The sequence below is a fragment of the Enhydra lutris genome, unplaced genomic scaffold (assembly GCF_002288905.1).
Source record: "Enhydra lutris kenyoni isolate GAN:26980312 unplaced genomic scaffold, ASM228890v2 scaffoldscaffold1, whole genome shotgun sequence".
Classification (NCBI taxonomy): domain Eukaryota; kingdom Metazoa; phylum Chordata; class Mammalia; order Carnivora; family Mustelidae; genus Enhydra; species Enhydra lutris.
The window spans coordinates 90825918-90848121 of record NW_019154085.1 but is presented as its reverse complement, the minus strand read 5'-3'; the positions used below and the strand labels follow the sequence as shown (position 1 = coordinate 90848121).

The window sequence follows — 22204 nt, the reverse complement described above, 5'->3', positions numbered from 1 at the left end:
CAGACATATAACAATGCATGTGTCTTGTATCTGCTACTCTCACCTGGGTTCTCAAAGTAATGCTTTGAGAACAGATTATAACATAATTTTCTTCCAGGAATTCTTTTTTCTGTAAGATAATGTTATTAAAATACCTAAGGTATAAAAAATTAAGTTTTAATGAGCATATTTATAAATCCCATACTTAAAGAATAAGAATGTATCATAAATTGGGTATTCTTTTCCTGTACTCTGGTCTTGCTTCCTAATTTTATTTTGATTTTGGACCAAGATGGAAATAGAAATAATACACTTACACATTTTCTCAGTTGGTATCATGTTGAAACTACTAAATTCTGTTTCATAACCTTCAATTCCATAACTGAAAACTTGATTTTCATTGCACTTACAGTTTCAACATATTTCGTTTTGCCATCTTGGAAAAATAATTCCAAATGGTGTGGAAAGAGAGAGAAACCGGAAAATCGAATTTTTAGGAGTTTAATGCTTGGATCCCCAACATAGTAATGATCTTACCTTCAAAAACAGTTTCAAAACATAGCAAGGGCACACCATTGGATCCATCTACAAATATTTCTTTTTTTTATCTACAAATATTTCAAAATTTTATTTCTGAAATAGTAAATGTGTGTGTGTGTGTGTGTGTGTGTGTGTGTGTGTGCATTTGCCATTGTTTTCTGTACATGATTGCCTAAATTGAAATTATACCTACTTAAAATATCAGCTAAACTAACTATCACCTCGGTCATTTTACCTGGCTCGCAGTGTTTCTCATCTTCTCCATATTTACAGTCTTCATGACCATCACATTTCCATTTTGCTGATATACACTGACCGTTGGAACACTGGAACTGATCTTTGGAACAACTTGTCTCACAATTTCTCTGTCAAAATCACACAATGCAGTTAACATAAGCTTTTATTTTTTATTTTTATTTTTATTTTTTTGAAGGGCAGCAAAGCAAAGTTTATTGGGTGATAGTACAAAGCTCCCAAAGAGGGAGGGGGACCCAAGAGGGTTGCTGTTGGAGTTTCTAAGGCTAGGTTTGTTTGTTTTCTTTTTAAATTAACATATAATGTGTAATTTGTTTCAGGGGTACAGGTCTGTGAATGATCAGTCTTACACAACTCACAGCACTCACCATAGCACATACCCAACCCAATGTCCATACTGCAGACACCCTATCCCTCCCTGCCCTCCCCCGACAGAAGCCCTCAGTTTGTTCCTGAGATTAAAAGCATATAACATAAGCTTTTTGACAAACATATACAAGCCCAAAAGACAGCTAGAAACCTTATGAACAGAAACCTAGAAGTGTAGAAACCATGACTACCACATACAAGAAGCTCAGATGGTCATTTAAATCTATGGTTATATATAACAAAAGAATAACAATTTTCTATTTTCATTTGTCTTTGCGAGTCATAATAAAACAGAAAAAGGAGAAAAGGACATAGATCCCATAGTTCTATTATATCAGAGATCATTTTTCAATAGATAGGTATGGGATAATTTAATTTTAAGATAATTATAGGTGACAATTAAGATTGTGGGGGGAAATTAAGTGTTAAAAATTATTTCTAAGCAAGTACAGTCAGTTCATTGCGAATGGAATGACAGGATGAATGTGAAGCAAAGAACCCAAAGGCAAATCTGTTTTGTGTTGGCAGAACTTCCCCACATGTCCTTCCTTTCTCCTTCCCATGCCTTTTCCTCACTACCTGTCCCTTCACAGATTAGTTGCTGCTTATACTCCTTACCGCTCTTCCAACATTTGTTGTTAAAGAACTGTGAAATGAACTGTCACAGTTGTCACTTCTACTAGCTGCATACAGATTTTATTTGGAATTCAAACAAGACGGTAGTAGATATATTTTTGGGTCCCTTTCTTTTTTTTTTTTCATTTTATTTTATTTTATTTCTTTTCAGTGTTCCAAAATTCATTGTTTATGCACGACACCCAGTGCTCCATGCAATATGTGCCCTCCATAATACCCACCACAACTGTAGAAAACAAGGAATATAAATTAAAATTACATGTAATTCAGTTCCAGTAGAAAAGGGATCATGTCTGTATGGATAGGGATCATGTGTGTTTGTGAACCAAATATCTAATACTGTGCCATGATTTAAATAACTGCTTAGGAAGTATTTGTAGAATTAATGATTATCTCAGCACTAAAGGAATTTGAGTAAAATAGTTCTATAACAAATGGCACTGGTATATCTGTATTGTCAACAATATAGAAGATTGCACTTCTAGATACTTTTTCTATCAGAAGATTTCAATCTAAAACAAATTACAGTATTGTTGATGAGTGTGTGTGTGTCTCTATTTGCAGGTTATTTAATTATCATTTTAGATTCTTAAAAGCATACAGAAAGAAATAGAATAATGAACCTCATGGGCCCATGCTGCTTGTTGAACAATGATCGACACTTCACTATTCATGTTTCATATATCCTCCTCCACCACATTTATTTATAGTCTGGATTACTTAACACAATAACGATAGTATTAGAACATTAATAATATCACAAAATTTGCAAAAATTCCTTAGTATAAAGTCATTCCCGATCAATATCCAAAATATTCTCATTTTTTAAACTACATTAAGATAGTTTGGTACAATAAAGATCTAAAAGAAGTTTACACTTTGAATTTGGCCTGAGTTTCTTTAAATGAATGACTATTTCCCATTCTCCTAGGTTTTTTGTTTGTTGGCTAGTTTGTTTGTTCGTTTGTTTGAATGCCATTTACTATTTGAAGGCACTAGGTTATTTGTTCTGTTGAATGCCTCCGGTTCTGAATTTGGCTGATTGAATCCTAAAAAAGATACTTTGGTGACATCTAAAGTGACTAATGAGATTTTTGTTTTTTAAAAGTAGTATTATAAACACATGTATTTTTATACATGTATTCTATTTCTATCCATTACAGTCCCTTTTTTCCCCCTGGTATTCAAGTTGTCCCTTTGATTAGCAGAAAATCCCTTCACTTAGCTCCTATGTATTCTGGACGTTATAGTAATGGTCCTGACCTGGCTTAACAAGATGTTAGTGGCTCGTTTTGTCAATTTCTTTTTTCAGATCTAGAACTGGACATTTCTCAAAGGAGTTTTGTCTCCTTTAATTGGAAAATGGTATTTAGAGGCCCCTATGTGAATGTTAGGGTCAATCTATAATACTGAGATGTCATCAGTTTAGCTAGGAATTACATATTTTTAGAAAGAGTAAGATAAATCAAAATCTCTTACTGATACGTGTGAATTTAATATTACAGAATTTTTATTTACTTTTTTTGTTCCTACATTGGTATCTCCTTTCTTTTACTTAAAAATTCTGAGTGCGAATAATATGAAAACAACTAAGCATTTGATCTATCCTATTCTCAATATATGCAAGCTTCAAACTAGCGAAAACAATATTATTACCAAATATATGAACACAGTTTAAGATTCATTTGCATTTTTTGTCCACACAATGCAATATACTTAATGCAGAGGCTAAATACTGTATTTTAAAGTCACTTTAAATAATTTTTTTCTGCTATTAATGTGATACACAATGACATTGATCCAAGTTATTATTATTGTTTAGCTGGATATGAACAAGCTAATTACATTATCAGTTAGCATCCTTATAAAACCTCACAATTTTATCTTTTGTTTCTAAGATGAGAGTATCCTGTGTGTAATTTGGCTTTCTAGCCATTTGTTCAGTTCACTTTTTTTTTTTTTAAAGATTTTATTTATTTATTTGACAGACAGAGATCACAAGTAGGCAGAGAGGCAGGCAGAGAGAGAGGGAAGCAGGCTCCCTGCTGAGCAGAGAGCCCGACACTGGGCTCAATCCCAGGACCCTGGGATCAGGACCTGAGCCGAAGGCAGAGGCTTAACCCACTGAACCACCCAGAACTCCTGTTCAGTTCACTGTTTTGTTTGCTTCTTTGTTTGTCAATGTAATCTGGCATTCTAAACCTTAAAAAGAAAAGAGGAATCAACTGCCTGTAGCGTTACACACTTCACACTAAATGGCTGTGAACGTAGAGGAAGACCACCTTTAAGACTGGGTTCAGTGCATAAACAATGAATCTTGGAAAACTGAAAAAATAAAGTTAAATTAAAAAAATTAAAAAAATTAAATAAAAGAAAAAGAACGTAATTTAGATTCTCTAGGGGCATATCATGAAAATGTCTGAGTAATGGATTTCTAGTCAGCCATCAAGGAACTGCATAACTTCCATTAACTTAGGGCATGAGATAAATGTGTTAATAAGACTATCTAATCTACTTTCATTTGAATTAAGATTTTGAAAAAGAAGTGTTTGAGTCTGTTTACGTACCTTGGATATCTAGTGAATAACATGGAAGATGAAATCATAAGCCTTAAGCAGTATATTTTTACCTCTTGAGGTTTCAGGGATTACACGGGGTAGGTGAAACAAACTTCCATGGTATGTATGAGTTTATGTGAAAAGTGTTTCATTGGGTAACATTTAAGATAATTCTTGAATAAATGGATACTAAGTAAATATGTAGCTGGGCAATGTAAGAGTTTAGCTCCCCTATGATTTTTTTTTTTTATTTTGTTTTGACTTGTTTGTGAACAGCCCCATGAATATAAGTGGTATTTTTCAATTTCTCCTGAGAGACCTTAGCAACCCCCAAGAATTAGGTTTTCTGGCCTTTACGTGAGAAGTTAAAAACATTTGTTTCCAAAATCTAGGCTCCTGAATGTGACTGGGGAATTTTCTAACACAGTGTTAGAATGGAGAAGTGTCCAATCTTAATAAGGATACCTGAAGACTGGGAAAGAACCAGTCTGCATGGGTTCTATAAATAGTAGAGACTTACAATGTCTGCCAAAGATGCAGAAAATCAGTGGATGAGTAAGGAAGTTTGACCTGAAACACAGAAACCTCTAGAATAGCAGAGTAGATTCTCTCTAGGCAAACCTAGAGTCAATGGGATGACCTTCACGAGGGGAAAGTTCATATGTGAGACCTTCCAGAGCAGCAGAACTCTCAAAATTCATTGTACCCTAGAATGAACCATGGTGGCCACTGAGGACCAGACACTTCATTTTTCATTTATCTCTGAGTAGCACTGATTTCACCAGTGCTGTGTTCCTGATATTAATATGGAAAATCATTAACAGAGAAAATCATGAATAGTGATTATTACTGGACCTTTCTCTATTTGAAAGTAAAGGATGACAATTCACTTTAGATTTAATTGATAAAAAGATATTAACTGTGTATCATATACTTTTTAAAAAAGATTTATGGCGTAATTAACAGTTGAGACACAAATACATAGAGGCATAAATAATAAATTGTGTGAAACATTATAAGTGTTAACACAGTCTAAGTTTCCAGAATCATCCAGAAATATTCCAGAGTTTTTCACATTGACCTTATTATAAATGGGTTGTGATTCATCATCTAAGCAAAGCTGAACCTGTGGTTTCATGAAAATTGATGACCCACATCGAAGTCTATAAGAGTGTATCTATTGAGGAAAGAGACTGGGGAGAAGAAACTGTTTAAAATGCATAAAAATATTAGTCCTGACTATAAATATTACAGCAAATTTATTAACAAATTCACAGATGGCAAAGGCACCAGCTGTAGGGAATAAGGTTTCCAAATATCTTATTCCCAACCCAGCCATTCACCACTTGAGGTAAAACGGATTATAAAATTAACTGTCAATAGTAGCACAAGAGCTATTCCCTGCGCTGGTGTGTGCCACACAGCGCTTAGATATAATACTACTTATCTCATTGTGTCAGGAGTAAAGTGCATTTCAGAACTGTCCATGTCACACCTCACTGGATTGAATAATAATAATTATAAATGTGACTCTAAAGAACTATCTTTTTTGTTTGGCTTGGCAAAGTGGCTTACCTCGTCAGAGCCATCTGCACAGTCAAAATCTCCATCACACCAGAACCTTGAAGAAACGCAGTCCCCATTGGCACAGAGAAAATCTTTCAGTGTGCAGGTCTGTGGCTCTGGGGACACAAAAAAAAATAGCACAGGTTTATTCTATTATATGTAAATGCATTCTAAATTTATATGACATATAGTATGAGGTAGCATTAAGAAAAAAGAGGTTAGCCAAGCAGAATCAATAAATTGTTTAGAAAAAAAGTGTTTCATGAAGCATCTTTGGGACATAATATAATGATTTTTCACATTTATTTTAAAGTCATGAATAGAAAGTGGTATTTCAGAAAAAAAAAGTATAAAAGACAACAGATAGCCCACTGTTTAGTAAAAATGTAACATCAAAGTAAAATAAAAGACACAGAAATCTACATATTACATAATAACAAATCTTTTCCAGCTGTTGGAATTCTGTCATTTTATGTATTTAGTTTAAGTAAGTAAGATGGTTTGTGACTGTACTCATGGGGCTGTTTACTAATTGAGTAGTAAGTCCAGTCTTTGACTCTTGACTTCTATTTTGCATTCTAATGACTTCCTAATTCGTCAATTTTGTCTCCAGAAAATCTCGAGTTCATTAAAAAAAGAAGGGCACATGGCGATATTATTGGACATGACTGGGTGGGTAAGAGTGGAAGGGACAGAAGGAGGCTCTTTTTAAAAACTGCCTCTTTATGCAATGTTTTGCTGATGTTCTGTATAATTTACCTGCCATTTTAGATAATTTGCCAGTTATTGATTTAATTATGATTCACCATCTTACACACAGGATATAAGCCAAAGAGTATGACTTGCTACTTGGCTTACCTCTGATTGGAGTATGTTTCCTCTGAACAATGAAATAGGATTTTAGGAATTTTTCCCTGTAGGACCGCTAGAGATCATCTCTTATTTAGTTCTTGTTCTCTAAATAGAACTGATATCTGGCATGAGGGAAGACCCCTTTTTGTTTTCTCTACTCATTAACTGTATTTACAGCCGCCTCACACACAATGATACTCTTACTCAAGTGAAGTAGGAATAACAGACATTTAATTTAAGGAGTATCCACACGAAGCCCCATTTTCTGCATAAAGATTGTGGCTCTTTTAGCCTGCATTTGAATATTGCTCTACACAATCACTCAGTTTCTAGCTGTCAGGTAACGGCATCGATGTTTGGTATCATGAAGGCTCTTATATTTCCAGAGAAAAATCCCTCCTGAGACCAGTGTAATATGGAAAGTGTAATATGTATCAGCATTTTGTTCTGCTTTGGGACTTACCTTCGTCTACAGTGTGACATTCAGTCTATGAATAAGACAAAATGCTACTCAGTGGGATGAGAAAAAGCCACTTAACAGGAGGATCCCCCTCATTTCTCAACATTCCTTTGTTTATTGAGCATGACGACTACCCTTTCTCCTTTTGTCTTTGCATTATATGTACATACACCACATTTTAATCTTAAAAAACAACGGTATAAATACTAATATCACTACTTAACAATAATAATTCCTACCAACTAGTGATTGCGTATTTGTTGTGAAGCACTAGATGAAGTTAATGCTAAGCACAGGAATTAACTCAACAATTAATCCTAACAACTGTATGAGGTAGGTACTATTATAGGACCCTTTCGTCAATGAGTAAACTGAAGCACAGAGAGCATAAAGAACTTTCTCCCAATCACCTTGTAGGCAGAAGAGCTAGTATTGAACTTGAACCTATGCAATCTGATATTAGGGCCTATACTATTTACTACTAGGCCGTATCATTGCCCCCCATACTACAGAGGAAATAAGGTGTTCACATATTACAGAGATTAACAATAAAGCCCTGAGATCAAGTTACTTTTTGAAGGTACATGGCTAGCAATGTCTAGTTCATTAAAAATAAAAATTAAAAAAGTAAAAAATTCGTCTTATCATTCCTCCATATGAAGCCATTTCACCCTCCTGTTTGCAGACATGCAGTTTTCTTCTTAGGGAAAACAAATTATAGTGAAATTAATAAATTAATTAATAAAGAAGTGCTTAATCTATTTAATAGTGGTAAATAGCAATCAAAATGATTTTCATTAAAGAATTAGAGAGTATTTTTTAAACACATTGTATTTAAATGTTTACAAGTAACAGCAGTAGAAATATTAAATTTCATGGAGTTGGAGGTATTTGGATGGGATTTTTTTTCCTTTAATATTTTAACTTGACTTTATCTTAAACACAAGTGTGTTCATCATATGCCAAACAACAATGACTTCACAAACTTTGACACACTTTGCTATAGGAAGGGTTGAAGGTTGTTGATCTAAGATGATAACAAGTTATGTTATAAAGTATTTCAAAGCATTTGACCAATAATTCCACAGAACGGTTGTTCTATAGAGACTTTGTTAACATCATTAATTACTCTATTCTGATATGGGCACAGAGGAACTGAGTGATTTGTTGAAAAAAGTTTTTTTAGTGCATATGAAATTCTGTAAGTTTCTAGCATGCTTTTAGGAATGCCAGCAAAACCACTTGTCAATAATAATCATGAATTATTTATGCATAAGTGTCATCAAGGAATGGGATAGCTATAGCTAGTCTGTTTTTAACTCTCATCTATATGCCTCAGAATCTTTTGCCACTGGGTATCTCAAAAGGAAACTCTCTCTTGAGGAAAAGGTAATTTAGTTATGAAAGAAGGTCCTGAGGGATTATATTCTCTTATTGTTTCTTACCTTTGATCTTTTTTGGATAAAGTATAAGACAAATTTTAGATCTTGGAATGATAGTTAGCATTTTTCTTGTTAAAAACAAAATTAACAAAATGATTTTATCTGGAAGATAACCCATTTGGAAAGAATACTTGGGTGTGAAAACTTCCCCAGTATTTCCAAAATGTGTTTCTCACATTAACTTTCTCTGATACTACCTATATCCCCAGATCTAAAGTGGATAGGGAACCTCACGCATGAGTAATTGACCAGGTTTCCATAAATCTTATCTAAACATGCCAAATTAAAAAAAGAAGCCTTTGGAAGGTCGACCTGGATTCTATAGTAAGAATAAAAAATAGGGACATTGTATGGAAAAGTCACTTTCCTCAATACTAAAGGAGGCAAAAACATATAGGCTCAGAACTGAAAAGAGCTTTGGAAGCTATCTTGCACAAAATTGAAGAAACTAAGTTTAGAAAATAAAAGTGACTTTCAAAGCCACAGAGTTAGTGGCAGAGCAGAAAGGCTTCCAGACTTTAATTTCTCTGCTGAGTATATTATCATAAACCCTTGGTGATAAGTTCAAAAGTTATATGAATGTGGGTGTAAGCATCTGAGGAGAATTTTTAGAGTACAATTAGTATAACTGACATGCTATACAAATAATCTTCTGATATAAATTCAGTGTGAAAGTACTAGAAATTCAAATAAGGCAGACACAGCTTGTCTCTCTACAAAAACCTTAATCTGGTTGATCAAGTTATTTGGTGTTTTTAAATCTATTGGATTGTTAGTTACTTCTTAATAATGCAAAGATGTAAAATAATTTATTTTGCACATCAATTACTTAGAGGGCATACATGCCATATATATTGTATTTGTTGCTGATAAAGATAGTATAGATGATAGATTCGTCAGATATTTCCAAACCTTTGATACAGATGACAAAATAACTTCAATAATAAAAAAAATTTCTTGTTTTTAAGAGCCTAAATCATTGTTGGAGCACAGTGTCCCTGCTGAACACTTAACAAGGGAAATCATCAGCAGATGATGAAAAAATGACAATGGACTAATTATCCCATATAAATATAAAAAAGTAGAAAGCATAATGGATTTAAAACATCATTGTAGTTAATTGCTCCACTATGATTCAGATTCTTCCAATATCTATGGCTGGAGTATTTCCAACACAATTTAAAGAATAAGCTCATTATATCAGATTCATAAACAAGTAAGTCCAAAAGTGATTTTAACAATACATTGCTAATATTATAAATGTGTCAGGCCCTGTGCTGGACCTTGAGAAATAGCCCTGCTCCATACACTATTTCCAGATATTTAAATAGGAACTAAGATACATGCAAAAAAGAAATGAGTGGTATAATGGAATGCAGGGGAGTGGTTGGTTGACAGAATATGGTCAAATTTTAAAAAAAGATGCTGTTGTTGTTTTTAACTCTAAGGCTAATTGATTATCTCTGCTATACTTCTCTATATAATATTTTCCAACAATAACCACCAAATGTGAACCAAAATGCACAAAATTGACTAATGATATTTAGAAAATGTGTAACAGTATACTGTTATCATTTTTGGTATACTGTTATCATCTATATACATATTAAAATTAAATTTATATATGTGATGTGTTATATAGAGAGTTGTGATCACAATATGTAAATAGTAATTTATATGTATATATAATAATTTTATTATAATTATATACATGAAATTATAATAGTTTCAATAGATAATGAGAAATTGCAAATATCTTGATAGCATTTTATATGGGAGCAGTATCTTTTCTAAAGCTGACTTCCATATAACCAATTTCTAGGTGTTTATATAGCTATTATGTATTATTTTCTCTTTCTTCATTGACCGAGCTTCTGTCCATGTAGAACTCCTAGTATTTTCAATGTTTGAACATTATCATTTCTTTGGGTCTATTCATATGCTATCTTCAAACACCACCCAGTTATCTAGATCCCTCAGTCCTTCCTCTTACACACTCTTACACGTTTACCATGTAACCAGTTCTCTGATACTGGTCCTGTGTATGTCCTCTATCCTACCATGTCTCAACTATAACATGCTTCCTTCTTGTTCACTGTCATTAGTCCCCTGCAAATTCATCAATGTTGCTGTCTTACACCACATGATCAGAATGAATGGGAACTAAAATTGAGTCACACATAATTGGGTATTTTATACTGCAATGCTTGGTATTGTAGCCACTCTCTTGCTTTAAGGGTTCTGTGGCTACAGTGATTTATCACTAACTTTTTCCAGTGACAAGTGAGAGGCATGTTCCTTCTTGTGCTCTTGCTTAAAAAAACGACTTTTAGGAGTTGCCAGCAAAACCATTCTCAACCACCTAGGAAACACCAGCAGACTCAGAAACAGGTTATTTCCACCCCTCATTCTTCTTCCCTTTCTTCTCCAGTTTAGCAGTAACCTAACTTCTCACACAATTTCAACCACACCTTGAACAAAGTATTTTCAAAGATGTAAGTTCCAATGTGAACTTCTCACTTCCCCTCTCCTGTTCTCAACATCCTTCAATCTTAAGACACTTCTTCTCAGGTGTCTTATTGACAAGTAACACTCAAGGTATCTAAAATTAAGCTAAATAGTTTTCTGTATATTTAAGCACCGAAACAGAAGTCAATTAAACAGAAAGAGTGTATATAATTGCTTCATTTTTGTATTTGATCTTCTATTCCTGCCATTCTTACCTCATTAGGTTTTTATTTTAATCACTGGATAGAATCTGAAAACCTGCTTTAAAAAAGAATCTGGAACACTCTAATGACTCTTTGAGATATGTGTGTATATATATATATATATATATATATATATATACACACACATACATATATATGTATTTTTTTAAAGATTTTATTTATTTGAGAGAGAGATAGAGACAGTGAGAGAAGGAACACAAGCAGGGGGAGTGGGCCTCCCACTGAGCAGGGAGCCTGATGCAGGGCTCAATCCCAGGACCCTGGGATCATGACCTGAGCTGAAGGCAGATGCTTAAAGACTGAGCCACCCAGGCACCCCTCTTTGCAATATTTTTTACCTTTTTGAAGAGTAAGATCAGTTGAGATATCTATATGTGAAGGAGTAATAAAAGGTCCCCAAATCAGAGTATTCTATAATCCTAATGATCCAGAGATTTCATACTTAATGTGCCTGATGCTCAAAGACCAGTCAGATTAAGTTTCAAAAGTTATTTTAAAAAAATTTGATAATTTGCAAACTGAATATCCAAGTGGTTTATTAAGGCTGTGACTCTACTAATTACATGCTTTCGTAGAAAATGTTCCTATGTTTTAACATAACAATATCTATTTCAACTCCTGTGTCTTGGGAAATGAATACTCTTAGTCCAATGTGTAAGAGTAGACACTATAGTTATCATCGAATCCTTTTTGGAAGTAAGCAGAATATAAATTTTTAATAAATGGAATTTGATTATTATCTTATTTTAAAACATGACTATATTGCTTTCTTTGTATAAACAGCACTGTGAGAAAGTGCTGGTAGGAAATATATTCAGAAATTAATGCTAGAATATAAAGATGTTGTCACAATTTTACATACTGCCATACTTTTTAGAAAATAAAATTGTTGGACAATTATTGTCTTTTAAATTTATTACATAAAAATGCAGGAGGCAGATGATGATAATAGTGTTATTCTATTTTCAGAGAAAAGCCTCCTGAATACATATGGTGTTCACCACTCCAGAGAGAATAAAAGATATTTCGCTGAAAGATGCTTATGGGTAAATTTGTAGTGTAAAAGGATTTGAGACTGAAATGAAATGAATACCATCCGCTAAAGAATGATATGTTTTGTTCTGTCTCCACATCATTCAGCCCTTTGTATGAACTTGCATCAAGGGCTCACTTCATTGCATGCTAATGGGTTGCATTAAACCTCATGATACTTTTATACCAATTCTGATAACTATAAGAAAATAACTCCCAGTATGTGCATTTCAATAATTCTACCATTTGAGATTCAGGTCAATTTAGTCTGGATATTCTTGCCCAAATGTGAATATATGTATAAAAATGTGAGCTGCAGGACAGATAGGTTCAAATTCATAACTTAACTGAACTAAAAATTGCTATACTGCTTATTGAATATGCTGTCAAGCTCGCAGTGTTCTCAAGCGAGAGTTACTTACTACAGTTTTCTTCATCTGAATTATCACTGCAGTCATTTTGGCTATCACACCGCCAGTGATCTGGAATACAGTTGTTGTTTCTACACTGGAATTCATGAGGCCCACAAGTCTTTTTATCTGTAAGAGAAAGAGCCAGAGATTGTGTTGTTGACTTCCATGAAGTCACTGCCATGCCAAATCCAGGGTATATGACATTACCTCAGAGCTTAATTCAGTTACTAACTGAGAAGCATCTTTAAGAAAAGCCGAAGGCAAGTGCTAAATAAAATTCATGCTAATGTCTTGTTTTATGTTGTTTTCTAGTCTTGCTTTCATCACTAGCTAATTACAAAGCAACTGATTGGCCCACCCATATAAAGTCAACACAAATCAATAAAAAAAATCAAAACTATTAAGAACTAACATTCTCTTTAGCACTCCCTCCCTAAGCCATCTTCTATTTCTTCTGTAAGGCAGCAGAAAGAAATGGTTATTAGTCAGAACCTGAGATTGTCATCTTACCTTTCTCCCTACCTATCAACTGATATAAACTCAGAGAGTATAATAAAATCTAACGTGTACAGACCTTGAAAAATAATAAAGTGCCATCTCACTTGAACTCCTTAATAATCCCACTGGGTGCAAGGACTGGATTTAACTAGCCTTTCACTTTACAGATGATGAAAGACAGAGTTTAGAAGCTTGATGAATTTTTACTATTATTAAATGGCATAGTCAATATATATATTTGTGTGTTTTTACTCTTGCTTTAGTATTCTTTACAACATAATCTGTGTCCATAATGGAGCCAGAATCAGAATGCATGCAATAAGAATTTATTTAAAGTTAGATTACTCATTCTTAAATTTCTATAAGAGTAATAGCTAACTGTATATAGTCTAAAGCACTGCATCTTAAACTTCAATGTACATATATATAAATTACTTGGGAATTTTGCTAAAATGAAGACAGTGATTGAGTAGATCTGGATTTCTAAGAAGCTCTCAAGTGATGACATTCTCCTTAGGTCTACGAAATATACTGAGTAGCAAGGGCCTGAAACATATAGATGGGATAAATTCAATAATATAATGATAATAAAATTATAAATGTCAACGTATAATTTAGGACACATTCTCCTTTCATATACTTAGATCGACTCTATATTCTCACCTGTATTAGAGATCTACACTGAGTTTTACAACTCAGACTAGTAAAATAAATTAATTAAAGGAGAAGATAAGCTATTTGTTACTAGTTGGTACTCTTTAAAATGTGTCTTATAAAATTCAAACAAATAAGATTATGAAAGCAAAAATGATTTAGATATAATTAGAAAACTAAATAATGAACATCTATCGAGGATCCAACCCACCTCTTGGTAAGCATTTTCATAAACATGATCATATTCAATTCTCATAACATCCCTCAGAAGTATTGTTATATGCATTTAAATGAATGAGAAAATAACTCTCAAAGAGTTTAAGTAATTTCTCCAATATTACAAAAGGTATTAAGTGGCAATGGAGAAGTTTATATCCAGATCTTACTCCAAAAAATTTTAATATTTCTGTGAAAATTCTCGAGACAGAATTCAAATTTTTCAAACTTGTCAAATTTGTCTACAGATAGATAGATATCTTTATATATGTCTGTATATAAAAAGCCTGTCTGTCCCTTTCTTCTTCCCTACCTTTCTTCATTGCAGCCTACCTGCCTGCTAATGATTACTCAGATCCCAACTTCTGTCACACAGTGCTGTGTTTGGTGATATATCCTTTTTGCCTATGTTATACCTAAATTTAGTTTTAAAAGTTGGCTTAAAATTTGTAGATGTTCTAACATAACATTTGGCACATTTCACTCAATCAAGAATTGTATTAGGATGATTAGAAACTTAATGACCATTGAAAATACCAGGTTTGGGGTTTGGTACTGAACTTTATAGATGGTCGTTATATTGTGGCATTTAAAACAAAATTCTCTGAGACCACTATTCTATGTTTGTTTAACATGGCTTTATTTATTCTTTCTGTGTTGCTTGCATTATTTTTTAAGTATTATTTTAAAATTTTAGAATATAAGAAAGTCAGAAAGATCAGACCTGAGCATACAAATAGACTATAGACCTAGTATTACAACATTAGCTCCAAGCAATTTCCCATGGATACAAAGTATCAAAGCAACAAGTATTTTTGAGGTGTTTTTTTTTTTCCTGCATCCTATTTGTACTTTTTTTCCTACTATGTTAAATATTTGTATCATATTTTGTGTTTGAAAGAGATCTGCATTTCTTTCTTTTCTTTTTTTTTTTTAAGATTTTATTTATTTATTTGACAGACAGAGATCACAAGTAGGCAGAGAGGCAAGCAGAGAGAGAGAGGGGAAAGCAGGCTCCCTGCCAAGCAGAGAGCCTGATGTGGGGCTCAATCCCAGGACCCTGAGATCATGACCTGAGCTGAAGGCAGAGGCTTAACCCACTGAGCCACTCAGGCGCCCCTGCATTTATTTCTTGACAAAAATAAGTTACAGTTCATTGCGAAGATTTCCATTTGGGGCATGCAAAAACAGTAACATTGAAAGGCTAATTGCCTTATGCAAGGTTATTCAAATTTTATGTTTCCAAATTATTTAACTTTTTGATCCATGACATTGTTTATACAAATTACAAATGCAAACTATACAATCCGTATAGCCTTGTTCTGTATTTAAAGTCTTCCTTGAGGAGATTAATGCAAATATAAATGTAAGTATATTTTTAATAGGAAAATGTATGATCAAGTTAAAGCAGCAGTTCTCAAATTGGCTACACATGAAAATCACCTAGTAAACTTAAAAATCCCTTTTACCAGTCAATATCCCACATCAATAAAGTCAGACTCTCTAGGGTGTAACCTAGACATCGGTATTTTTATGAAAACTTTATGGCTGATTCCAAAGAACAGCCAAGATTGAAAATCACTGGCCAAAAAAACTGACTGAAGAACAGAACATATATAATTCCACATTATAATACTCTGCAGTAATTAATATAAAATGTTCACAATATGAAGTTTTCTATTTATTCAAATTATTATATAGCTTTGGAACAATGTGTTATTTTTGGAGGGTATTATAAATATAGAGAAAACAAATGAGTATCTGAAAACTTGTATTTTTTTTTAATTTAAAATATTTTCACATGAATTACAGATACTACTAAAAATTTGATCCTTCCAGGGGGACTACCAAAATGTAGAACTGTATATGGTGTATACTGAGATACTACTGGCACTTATATACGTAAGGGTGACTTCTGAAAAAAAAAAAAAAATCTGGTGTCTGTGATGGTTTTTGAGCCAGAACTGAGGAAGTGGATTGGGATACAGGAGTGGAAGATAAATTTAAGTTTCTCATTGTGCCAAAAGAAATCCAAAGGAATGTACAAACTACTGGAAGCAATAAGTGAATTTGGTAAGGCTACAGGATACAAGGACTATATATATATATATATATATATATATATATATATATATATAATTATATTTCTCTATATTAGGAATAACCAGAAATGAAATTTGAAAAAAAAGAAAACTTTTACAATAAAATAACAAATACCTAAGAATAAAACTAGTGAAAGTTGTGTAATATCTTCATACTGAAAAGTGTAAAACACTGAGAAACTGTAAAACACTGAGAAAAATTGAATAATGCTTAAGAAAGTGCAAAAATATATCATGCCCATAGATTAGAATACTTGAAATTTTTAAAATTTTCAAATTAATATAAAGAATTAATTCAATCTCTATCAAAATTCTAACTTGTTATTTTTAAAGAAATAGATTATCCTAAAATTATACTGAACTGTAAAGGATTTAGAATAATAAACCAATACTGAAAAAGAGGAAAAAGTTGGAAAATTTACAATATCTGATTTCAAGAGTTTCTATAAAGCTATAGTAATTGAGAAAATGTAGTAGTAAGCAAAATGAAACCAGAAATATAAGCAAACATATGTGGTCATTTTCAACAAGGACTCAAGTCAATTTAATGGACCAAAAAAAGTCCTTTTTAGTGAATATTGATGAAAAAAGTGGCTAGCCATAAGAAAAACACAAATCTCAACCCATCATACTCCATACAAAAAATTAATCTGAGGTGATCATAAACATAATGAACATGGAAAAATATTTTCATAATCTTGGAGTAGGCAAATATTTCTTGGGCAGAACACAAAAAGAATTAATAATACAAAGAAAGTTGGTACATTTGACTTCAGAAAATTAAAAAGTTTTATTCTTTAAAAGATATCATTAAGAAAATGAATAGGCAAGCAACATATTAAAAAATATTTTCATACAATATATCTGGGAAATTACTTCGGTCCAGAATATATAGAAATTCTCATATCTTATACATTAACAGACAAAAGACTTGAAAAGATACTTCACCAAATAAAAGATATTTGAATGCCAAATATAGGTTCTCAAAATCATCAGTCATGAATGTGGTGCAAATTCAAACCAGGAGATACCACTAAATACTTAGTGAAATTGCTCAAATCAAAAAGGCCACACTAAAGTTTCATGAGAATACAGAGGACTTGAAACTCTCTCTTCTGGTTCTTAAAAGGTAAACATATAATTACCCTATAACCCAGCAATTTTACATCTAGGTGTTCATGAAAAACGAAAACAAACATTCACAAAATAAATTCGTACAAGAAGAATAAGTTCGTAACAGCAGCCTTATTTGTAGTAATCCGCATCTAAGATATTCCAAGTGAGAATATATCCATGTGACTGAAAACTACTCAGATACAAAACAATAATGAATTCTTGAGATATAACTTAGAAATGTTTTTAAAACTTCATGCAAATGAAAAATTCACAGGCAAAATTGTAAATACTAAATGCATTTATGTATATGACATCCAAATACAAGCAAAACTAATCTGTGGTGTTGGAGAGGAATTGGAGGTTGTAAAGGGGAATGTTAGGGGAATTGACTAAAAGGGGCATGAAGGAACTTTCTAGGGGGATGGAAGTGTTCTGGATCTTATTTTGGTATTTGTTGAATGCTGAATAAAATTGCCAAAATTAAAGTGAACATTTTAGATCTGAGCATATAATTTTAATTATATTTTAATTAAAAATTACTTCACTATTAGATTGCAAGGCATTTGGAAAATCCAAACATACTACGGTAAAGAATTATTCATTTGGTCCCTCAATGCTCAGGTATATTCAAGACCGAAGGGTAGTCTGAAAGAGCATTCTGTTAAAAAAATTATTTAAAGTCTCAAAATTTAAATATTCCACACTAAGTGTAAACAACAGCATGTATGTTTCACATACAAATGTCTCCACAGATTTTTTTTATTTAGCATTTGAAGCTACCATGTATTCATTCTGCCCTAGACATTTGTATTATCAGTCTGTAATTATCTGTTTTCATTTTTGGGATGATGATTTCAGTAGTAATAAGAGCATTGGATTTCCTAAGACATAAAATGCACTTTGTTCGTACCTGGTATCACTCTGACCCAAAAGTACAGTTAGCTTTGCCTTCCCAAAAAGCATACCTTTTGAAAATTTAGATGGCATTCAAAAAACGCAAATAAACCAGTGTTTTCTTATAGATCTCAACTACAATATATGTCATTCAGCATATAGAACATGAACAATAATGTTGTCAAAAACTGCATCTCCTTTGGATATACCAAAGGTTTTATTTTAATCTGTGAATTAAATGATGCTTCAAGCTGTCTATGTCCCTTTTCATTTTTTCCTCATGAGAACATCCTAAAAAAATGTATGCCACTAAAATATTTCCAGTGAGGTTCAGTAGTGGAAAATTGTATAGGCCTACATGTAGGTATTATATGTAGGCCTTTCATATATAACACATTTCTGTTTTTTTTTTTTTTTTCTGGTTCATTTGGCAACATAGGACAAAATAGCAAATTATATTATTAGGGAAACATTTAATTCCTCAGTGAATATGTGAAATGATGCCTATTGCATATGCATATATATAATATAATAAATAATAAAAAATATATTATATATGGTATGTGTAATGTATATATGTATATATTATATATACATGCATTTTTGTATATTATTCTTTTTAAAAATTTTTTTAGAGAGAGATTGCATGTGCCTGAGTGTGGTGGGGCAGAGGATCAGAGGAAGAGGGAGAGAGAGAATCTCAAGCAGGCTCCATGCTCAGTGAGGAACTCAATGTAGGGTTTGATCTCATCACTCTGAGATTGTGACTTGAGCTGAAATCAAGAGTTGGACACTTAATTGACTGTTCTACCCAGGTGCCCCTGTATATTAAATATTCTAAAAAATAATATTTTAGTGATTCAATAGATATCTAACCAAATTGAAATTATACACTGTTTCACTAGTAATACTTTACTATTGCTTTAGAAAATAAAATGTTACTTGTAAATTTACCATGTGTTTTATTCAACAGCTGATCAGAATAAAATGGCTTGGAAAAATTTACATCTTGAGGGATAGGGCTCAGTTAGCCATCAACTTGAAAATATACTGGATAAAAAAAATTTAGAGCACAGTTAGTAAGAAGACTTTAGCTTGTGATTTAAGAAATGTTGGCATTCCCTCTCCCTGCAAAAACAAAAATGGGAATGTGGGTTTTTTTGTTCTTGCTAAAGTTTTGGGTTATTTTTTGTTTTTGTTTTTGTTTTCTTTTTGTTTGTTTGTTTGTTTGTTTTTGTAATCACACTTTCCATCTTCCATTTCAAGAAACATTATGATTACAGTTAAGTAACATGCAAAAACAGTTAAAAAAAAAAAAAAGAAACATAGCTATAGAGACACTGAGGCAAAAAGAACTATGAAAACAATAAACTTGAGCCTTTATCATGGTAGCTGGTTGTTTCTTTTATTCCAGATTATAACATCATAGAGTCTGAGAAGTATGGGGTTAGAACGGAGTACCTTCTCTTGGAGAAAACCTTGTCTTCCATTGGGGGCAGGATAACCATCTGTTAGTTATCAAAGCATAGCCTCTTCATGTAGAAGTCATTCTTTTTTTTTCTTAATATTTTATTTATTTGACAGAGAGAAATCACAACTAGGCAGAGAGGCAGGCAGAGAGAGAGGAGGAAGCAGGCTCCCTGTGGAGCAGAGAGCCCGATGCGGGGCTCGATCCCAGGACCCTGGGATCATGATCTGAGCCGAAGGCAGAGGCCCTAACCCACTGAGCCACCCAGGCGCCCTCCTTTTTTTTTTTTTTTTTTTAAATCAACCTTAATTCTGACCTAGCAGCCTATATTCTCCTCAATGTCTCTGTTAGCATCATATGGAAATAAATACCAATATAAGTTGCTTCCCAAATGTTCTAAAGCTCCTTGATGTTTGGAGTTCCTCAACAGTGATGATACAAGGGGTCAAGTTTTTTTTTTTTTTTTCCTTATTTTCTTTAGCTGATAGGATCACTGGCACCTACTTTTTGGTAATATGAATATAGTAGATATATACCATTACTATTGATTGGGTCTTTTTGGTCTTTTTTGAAATTACTGTTCCATATTATAGTTGGCGAAGCTGTTACACATGGGTCACTACCTCTTCTGTCACAGGAGAGGACCATATGACCCTTGGTGGCCTCTTATCCTAGACCACAATTAGTTTACAAGTGTCATATTATTCATGTTTTTAAAAAAAGGAAAGAAAGAAAGAAAAAAGTTTTAACAGCTTAAACCTGATACATTTTTCTTCTTTAATGTTAAATACACAGAGGAAGGCAGTGCAAGGATTGTATGGTGGCTAGACAATATCCTGAGGAACACTGATTTTTATCAATCTGCTATACCATTTTAACTAATGACTTCCATTGTTCTCAGTCACTCATGACCCAAGATGATTACTAGTGCTTGCGTCATCACCTAGCAGGTCTGAAAAAGAAAGAGCAAAAAAATCAAGAAAAAAAAAAAAAGGAGGGGAAAAAAAAGCAAAAGAAGAGGGACTCCTGGGTGGCTCAGTAAAGTCAAGTATCAGACTCTTGATTTCAATTTAGGTCATGATCTCAGGCTCATGAGATCAAGCCCCACATTGGGCTCTGCACTGAGCATGGAACCTGCTTAAGATTGTTTCTCTCCCTCATCTTCTACCTGCCCCATGCACTTCACCACCCTACAGGCACACGCTCTCTCTCTAAACAAACAAACAAAAATACAAAAAAAGAAGCCCTTCTACTTGGAGGAAAACGAAAAACAAAAAAACAAAACCCTAAAACAGACTTCCTAGAAGTCCTATATAACACCTCTGCTTACACTTCAATGGTCTGAATTTGGTCACATAAAAAAATGTTGCTAGGGGCGCCTGGGTGGCTCAGTGGGTTAAAGCCTCTGCCTTCGGCTCAGGTCATGATCCCGGGGTTCTGGAATCGAGCTCCGCATCGGGCTCTCTGCTCCACGGGGAGCCTGCTTCCTCCTCTCTCTCTGCCTGCCTCTCTGCCTACTTGTGATCTCTGTCTGTCAAATAAATAAATAAAATCTTTAAAAAAAATGTTGCTATAAGGGGAGATGGAGATGTGATGACTTATTCTGAATAGGAATGTGTCGACTTAAGATTTACAGTCCTGTTTCTGAGGGGGGAATAAAAACTGGGTATAGAGACAGGCATTTTAGAAGTCTCTGTTAAAAACTGAACAAGGCCAATTAAAGCCATTGGAGGTGATTTCAATGGTTACTGGAAGAGACTATTTCTTTCTTGAGATTACAAGTACTATAGCATCAAGTTGCCATCTGTCATTTAAAAATCCACATAGAAAGTACCATTCTCAGAAGACACCAACAAAGTAACAAACAGCTTAGAAATGGAAAAAAAAAAAATGATAGGGCTCTTATGACTCTATGTAAATACCTGTATTCAAATTGTTCCTGAAGTCAACTCCATCCACTCCTTGGAATTGAGGTGGAAAATTTACTTTGCCACTAGTTTGCATTGGGTTTCTCTCATTTACAGACAAGAGTCCTGACTAATGCAAACATTATATTATTTTATTGCTTAAAAAAATGAGGGACTTCTCATATTAATGTTCTTATCTATATGTGCTGATTTACATAATTCCTAGGCTATTTCATTGATTTATAATTACCTGGGAAATGCAATCACTTTCCACAAGAAGCCTCAGAATTAGTCTCTAAAAGTAATTTGCAAATCCAGGCTTCCATGAAGATGGGAGATGGTACAAACACCCCCCCCCCTTTTTTTTTGCTTCTTCTCTATGTGGCATATGCTGTTACAGCCTTTAGTGATATTGATTATCTGGAAAGCTGCAGGTTGCCTTGTATTGTAAAGTGTTTGGTGGATCTGAAAATTAAATTCATGTTACTTCCCATCAATCAGAGTAATATTTCTCA

At 33.3% G+C, this 22204-nt stretch overlaps 1 protein-coding gene across 1 annotated transcript in view; it reads right to left on the bottom strand.

Annotated features, from left to right (window-relative positions):
* LOC111140884 (LDL receptor related protein 1B) overlaps positions 1 to 22204 on the bottom strand; it is a 1957146-nt gene that overhangs the window by 153086 nt on the left and 1781856 nt on the right. Inside the window, exons 68-70 of the mRNA XM_022493131.1 lie at positions 12844 to 12960; positions 5913 to 6019; positions 755 to 884 (exon numbers count right to left, since the gene is read on the bottom strand). Coding sequence (XP_022348839.1) covers positions 755 to 884; positions 5913 to 6019; positions 12844 to 12960 — 354 coding nt within the window. The remainder of the gene's footprint in view (positions 1 to 754; positions 885 to 5912; positions 6020 to 12843; positions 12961 to 22204) is intronic.